Here is a 6,866-nt window from a genome sequence, read left to right as displayed (position 1 = left end):
TGGCCTTCTGAGTTCCCTGCTCCGCCTTGGCCTCCTGAACTGTCTGATCCGCCATGGCCTTCTGAGCTGCCTGCTCTGCCAGGGCTCCCCGAACACCCTGTCCCACCATGGAGTCCTGAACTGCCTGCTCCGCCATGGCGCCCTGAGCTCCCTGCTCCGCCATGGCCCCTGAGCCAGCAGTCTTCATTATTCCATTGTTGTTTATTTTTTATTTTTTATTTTTTTAATATTCCTGTTTAAGGGGCTGTTCACACAGAATACGTATTTGCGTCTAAAACCATGAGACACAGCACTCAGGAATGTTGTTTTTTTTTTTTAAAAAGCACAGCACAGAATGCTTCCTCCGCCATGTTGCCGTCAAATAAAACAGCTGCCATGCCAACTTGCTACTGTAAGCAAAAGCTCACAAAGCTTTCCCCGCCTCCAGGGGCTTCTGATTGGTCCACTGTTGTGGAACTGACATTGATGAGCGGCGCTGTGTGTAAAAGTTTAAATTCTTTTAACTTAACACGGAATATTAAAAACATGGTGCTCATGTGCGCGGCACTGCAAGAGACGCGGAGCGCAGCAACCATACACATCCGTCTAGCGCGTGTTTACATAGAAAAACTATGGAAAAGTAGCACATTGGAATGGGAAAACGCTTTCTGTGTGAATGGCCCCTAACAGCATAATAATAATAAAAAATTAAATTAAAAACTACATTAACTATGATTCTGCATAGAAATCTCCACCATTCAGAGAACTGAAGCAAGCAAATCCCACCCACTCCTGTGAAACACTGAAAGAAACTACCTACACTCTCAAACTACTTAAATATTTGTATATATTATACATATTTTGAAATAAGCAGATATGTTGTTACAAAATATGTTGTTTCCAATACACAATAAACATACTTAAAATAATGGTCTTATTTATCTTTATCTGTCATCTTGAATTTAATTATATAATTTTCAGGACTTCATGGGATTGTCTCTCTCTTGTGATGTTGTGATTCACCTTGTAGCTGGTTGCTTTGGTTCATGGCTTACAACTCTTTAACAAAGACATTTTAAAAGTCTCTTTGGGAAAAATGAATGGGAAAAATACTTCCAAAACCAAGGGCGATGAAAAAGTGGACCGCACTGTTGCACTAGATTGAAAAGCAAAAACAAAGCTCAATTTGAAATTCAAGAAAACATTTAGGTAGAATGCACATAACAACAACAACAACAATATTATTAGAAAAAAAGTTTATATGTATAGTAACTGCCACTACAGGCAAGAATTGTTAGCACAATACCAAAATTCTGGCTTTGGTATGAAACCAGCTCTGGTACCTCAGCATTGTTACCTTAGGCAGCAAATGATCAGCCTCACACAAGAGTGAAATACAACTGTCAGGTCTACAAGTTCACCTTTTCCATTTGCTCTGTTTGTTGTGCCGTATTTCACTTATACAGCCCTGCTTTTCAATTAATTGAGGGCAGTGAACCGCATCTCACATGTTTACCTCCATTTCTATCACAGTGTGGCCAAGTGTGCTGGATAGCTGCCAAATATACTAGCTAGCTTTAACCACGCATTACCTAACACTATCTTAGCTTTATGCTCTATAAAACACCACTGAATAGCAGCATATTGTTGTCAGGTACCAAAATTTGACGGTACCACAGCATTTTACATTTTAGATACCAACTCGACCTACAGTACCAACACTGTAGCCAGTCAGTCTTATGTGATACCTGCATTCATGAATTTAATATAGGAAAGATAATTTTGCTTTAGATATATTTTTTTTTAATTTATAGGTGTTGAATAAATTAAATTAAATTAAGCAATACTACTGATTATGATGGAGACTTGCCCTTACATTAATTGTATTTAAGAACCTTTTTATGGACTTGCACTTTGTCATGTATAGAGTGTTTAAAGATATTTAAGAGCTTAGTTTATCTTTATTATTTAAGGCCTAATACATGGACCATATGTTTTGACTACTAATGTGTGGAATGTGGATATTATGATTATTGTGGACATGATACTGTGGTGGGTACATAAGCATTACAATAAAAACTGCATTAGAATGAATGTCGTTATTAAAAACCGTTGATACATTTGGTCCTAAACCAGTGTTCTTGTGTGTATATGTGTGTCAATAGGGTCTCTTCCTGTCTGGGTCTTGGGCAACATACAAAGCGACACCATCAAGTGATCGTTTCCACTGATACCTAAAAAAGCCACACACAAGAACAATAGAGTTAACAAACAGCTACCGTCATTCACACTGATATAACTACTTGCTCAACTGGTTTTCTCTCACTGAGATTTATTATCCCTTACAAACAGTTCTGTCACTTAGCACTTATTAAACTATTAACACAAATGCTCATTGAAGAACAAATTAATACCACACTCACGCTGTCTCTCCAAAAATAAGAAGGCAATCCCCTATAGACAGGTTGAACTCTTTGCCATTCATGAAGACGCTGGAGGACCCCTCCTAATTAGATTACAACAAAAAGTAGGAAAAGGAAAGTATAAGGCTGAAATAAAAATAAAGGACAGAGGGAACATAAAAAAGATAACTGAACTAAGAAATGGTGTAAATGGATGAAGGATAGATGAATGTTTTACCAGTTGCCAGATCCAGCCATCAGTTTGTCTTCTAGAGGTTTCAGATGTACCCGAACCAAAGAGAAACGTCTAACAGGCAGAAGGTCTCAGTCAGCATTGTGACACTTTACAATAAGGTTACAACTATCTATCTATCTATCTATCTATCTATCTATCTATCTATCTATCCATCTATCTATCATCGGCCACACTGATTTGCTTAACAAAAATACTTTTTTTTTTTTTGAACAGTCAGTGCAAGACCCATTTCTCAATACTTAGTGCAACTGTAAATCAGTACCTTTCTGTCCCGCCACTGTTGCATGAGTAAGACATAATTGGACAAGAGACAAACTGTGTGAACTACTTAGAAAGAACTGAGGTTCAAGTTGCAGAAGTTACGTTTCCTGTTCCTGTAATGGTTGAGTCCGTTTGACAGACAGGCTCTGTCTCCATCTACCTTATGCATACGTCGATACCTTGCTGATGGGAAACTGCTCACAGTCAGACCTCTGATTAATGACCAGGATCTCATCTGACTGACTCCTGCAGGAAGTAGGACTGATTGGTTCAGCTAGGCTTCTTCTACCCACCTCAGTCTCAAACTGTGTTCCAAACATATCCACCGGCTGACCACTGGCCAGGGCAGGCTTCTGCTTTTCCACCCACTCTCTGAAGCAGAACGGTGCCATCACCTTCATAGTGTTGAGTGGGTATGGGGTTGGCTTGATGGGTTCAGCTGCAAAAATTAAACAGTTACTGGATTAACAGAATTATTATACACAAGTAAGCACAGCATACAATGGACACTTAATATGATGTTCAAGGGAATATAATGATATTGGTTTGGTGATCTTGCTTAAAGGAATAGTTCACCTGAAAATTAAAATTTACTGAAAATGTACTCACCCACAGGCTATCCAAGATGTAGATGAGATTGTTTTATTGTCGTATCAAATTTGGAGAGATTTAGCGTTACATCACTTGCTCACCAATGGATCCTCTGCAGTGAATGGGTGGTGTCAGAATGAGAGTCCAAACAGCTGATAAAAACATCATGATAATCTACATGTCTCAAGTTTGACGTCTCATTCTGACGGCACCCATTCACTGTAGAGGATCTAATGGTGAGCAAGTGATGTAATGCTAAATCTCTAAAGTCTGTTTTGACAAAGAAAGTACATTTTACAGAAATTTTCATTTTGGGTGGACTGTGCCTTTAAGGTGCCATGGGAGTGAGGCCTGACACTGACATTACTTGTTATTACACAAAACCTTCCGCTATAGGGAAAGAACAAATCATTTGTACAGAAGACCCCTGAACAACAGCACACTGCAGTAATGGCATGTTAAATGTAAGGGTATTTGACCTTGTTTCATCATGCATGAATCACAATAAACAGCAACAGTAACATGAACAACTGTATTTACCTGGATCAGGCTTTCCTGTTTTATTCTGTTTGGAATCTATAAACCTGACGTATACAAATGCAACTCATTATTTGTACATACATGCATACGCACACAAAATTGACAGGACTGAGATACATATATATATATATATACACACACACACACACACACATTTTAGTGCCTAAATTATAGTGACTGCATCTAATAAATATTTTTGCTATTATATGTTAGAATTCATTATACATGTTTAAGCCATTATAAGGTATTCAGCTTCGGGCACATCCCTATACAAATGTGTAGTTGATATATGTAAACTATGAAGGGAACAGAAATACATGTAAATTGCATTTACCACCATATTCAGTTTTATCCGAATACAGATATAAACCATTTTGATATTGCTACAGATACTGTTTAAAATATTGGCTTCGCTGCACACCTATAGTGTGTGTGTGTGCGTGCGTTTTTGTGATTTATGAGGACACAAATTTGTATAATGACATGGGTATGACATAGGTATTACAACGAGAAGGTGATTTATGAGGACATTTTGAGTGTCCCCATATTTTAAAAGGCTTATAAATCATTCAGAATGAGTTTTTTTTTTTTTTTTTTTATCTAAAAATGCAGAAAGTTTCCCCTAAGAGGTAGGTTTAGGTGTAGGGCAATAGAAAATACGGTTTGTACAATATGTATAAAAACCATTAAACCTATGGAATGTCCCCACAATTCACAAAAACAAACCTGTGTGTGTGTGTGTGTGTGTGTGTGTGTGTGTGTGTGCGTGCACATATTAAAAGGATTTCTGGTGAAATTATTTTCTAAAATGATCATATAACAGGAAGACTGGAGTAATGCCTGCTGAAATTTCAGCTTTGACAACTCAGGAATATGTTTTTTTTTTTTTTAACTAAGTTTTAATGTTTTTAATTTAATGTATGTTTTTAAATGGTAATACTATTTCACAATCTTACTTACATTTTTTCTTTTTAAACATAAAAAGATTTATTAAGAGAAACACTGGTGACTTACTCTTTGATGATGGGAACAAGTTGGGTTCCCAGGTTCTCACAGTAGAACCAACGTTCAAACAAGACATCTGTACTATTATCCACAAAGTACCTAGCAGAAAGGAAATTAAACCATCTTTTTATCACTAACACACATCTTTTATCCTTTATTCCACAATCTAATTGTGTCTAATAGCATTGTTGTCCAGGTAAAGGTACAGAAACATCAACAGGCAAGTGTATGATCTTGAGGTCACAAGTAATTACCAATGCATGTTGGAGTTGACTTGAGAGTATGGTTAGAGGAAAGGTAGGCGTAATGTAGGATAGATGTGTCTGGGAGAAGTTTTCCATGGTACCTGAGGCCATCTGTCTCTGAGCGAAGCCTCCTCCTCTCCACCACCAGCCCTACTGTGTTTGCGTATCTCTGAGGAGAGTGGGGAATCCGCGCTGGAAGAAGGAACATCTGAGAATAGCGGCAAAAACAAGGCTTTTGAGAATATAAAACGTCTTTATAGACTAAAATGGCTTGACATTAATAAAGCCTATCAGACAAAAAGCAGAGCCATTTCAGAGGCAGCACACACTGAGACAAATCCAGATGATGCTCACCTCTCCTTCTCGAATGTGTATGTCTTTATGCTTGCCGTTCTCTATCACTTTCAAAACCATGTCGCCCCTCACCTGGTAAAAGAGCTGTGACAAAAAGGAAACAGGAAGTCAGTGGGAAGAATATTATTGTTCTGTGAACTGTGGACAAACACATATTTCCCTTGTTTCCCTTTGTTGGAAATCATCAGCCTTATGACTGTGACCTGTATTACAAATGTAGTGCTGTTGTGTCAGAAACTCTTTTCTGCAAGTCTGATTTCAGTTATAGCCTTGGAATGAAACTGCATGCTAGATGGGGCACAAGTGCTTTTTTTCTTCCAAAGAAAATCTATACCATTCAACCCTGTGAACTTTATCTGATTTAACAACTGTACTGTCAAACCTTCACAAAGCTTAAATTACACTCAACATAAGACTTATGTAACATATTGTGTCTCAAAAGTAAACTCTCATCATGTGTGGAAAATCTAGAGCAAATATAGCCATGACTCAGATGGATGGTTTGCACTGACCTCTAGTGACCAAGATTAAAACATTAACCAATTAACCAATGAAACCAATGAGAGTCCTGACTGGCTCACAAAACTTACAGTGGGTAAAGAAAATAATCAACCCCTTTAAAATAATCACATTTTTGTTGCTTTGCAGCCTGAAATGAAGACGGACACAGTTTTTGTTTTATCCAGCTTTATTTACTCAGTGCAACTTATAACATCCAATATATGTCAGAAAAAAATAAAAAATAAATAAATAAAAACTTGTGTCAGTATTTTGGTGAACCACCGTTTGCTTTAATTACAGTCTTTAGTCTGTTGGGATATGTCTCTGTCTCTACTAGCTTTGCACATCTAGACTTTGCCATATTTGCCCACTCTTCTGTGCAGAACTGCTCAAGTTCAGTTAAATTTGATGATGACCGTTTGTGGACTGCAGTCTTCAAGTCATTCCAGAGATTTACATTGGGGTTTAAGTCTGGGCTCTGACTAGGCCATACAAGAACATTCACCCTTTTTTTCCTTTGACCACTGTGTGCTCAGTTTTGCTGTGTGCTTTGTGTCATTGTTGGAAGGTAAACCTTCTTCACATTGACAACTTCCTGGCAGAGGGCAGCAGATTTTCCTGAAGAATTTGACTATTTTGCCCCATTCATTTCTTCTTCTATCCTGACAAGTGCTCCAGTCCCTGCTGCAGAGAAACACCCCCATAACAGGATATCACCACCTCCATGCTTTA

At 37.9% G+C, this 6,866-nt stretch overlaps 1 protein-coding gene across 1 annotated transcript in view; it reads right to left on the bottom strand.

The window, feature by feature from the left end:
* Positions 1–1,920: 1,920 nt before the first annotated feature.
* LOC107678607 (3-hydroxyanthranilate 3,4-dioxygenase-like) overlaps positions 1,921–6,866 on the bottom strand; it is a 14,078-nt gene continuing 9,132 nt past the window's right edge. Inside the window, exons 3-10 of the mRNA XM_016473950.1 lie at positions 5,634–5,717; positions 5,381–5,487; positions 5,044–5,133; positions 4,030–4,073; positions 3,192–3,337; positions 2,620–2,688; positions 2,403–2,485; positions 1,921–2,213 (exon numbers count right to left, since the gene is read on the bottom strand). Coding sequence (XP_016329436.1) covers positions 2,138–2,213; positions 2,403–2,485; positions 2,620–2,688; positions 3,192–3,337; positions 4,030–4,073; positions 5,044–5,133; positions 5,381–5,487; positions 5,634–5,717 — 699 coding nt within the window. The 3' untranslated portion in view covers positions 1,921–2,137. The remainder of the gene's footprint in view (positions 2,214–2,402; positions 2,486–2,619; positions 2,689–3,191; positions 3,338–4,029; positions 4,074–5,043; positions 5,134–5,380; positions 5,488–5,633; positions 5,718–6,866) is intronic.

This window comes from Sinocyclocheilus anshuiensis, unplaced genomic scaffold (genome assembly GCF_001515605.1).
Source record: "Sinocyclocheilus anshuiensis isolate Anshui unplaced genomic scaffold, SAMN03320099.WGS_v1.1 scaffold536, whole genome shotgun sequence".
NCBI lineage: Eukaryota > Metazoa > Chordata > Actinopteri > Cypriniformes > Cyprinidae > Sinocyclocheilus > Sinocyclocheilus anshuiensis.
Note: the sequence above shows the minus strand (reverse complement) of the source record. Positions and strands in the feature narration are given on the sequence as shown.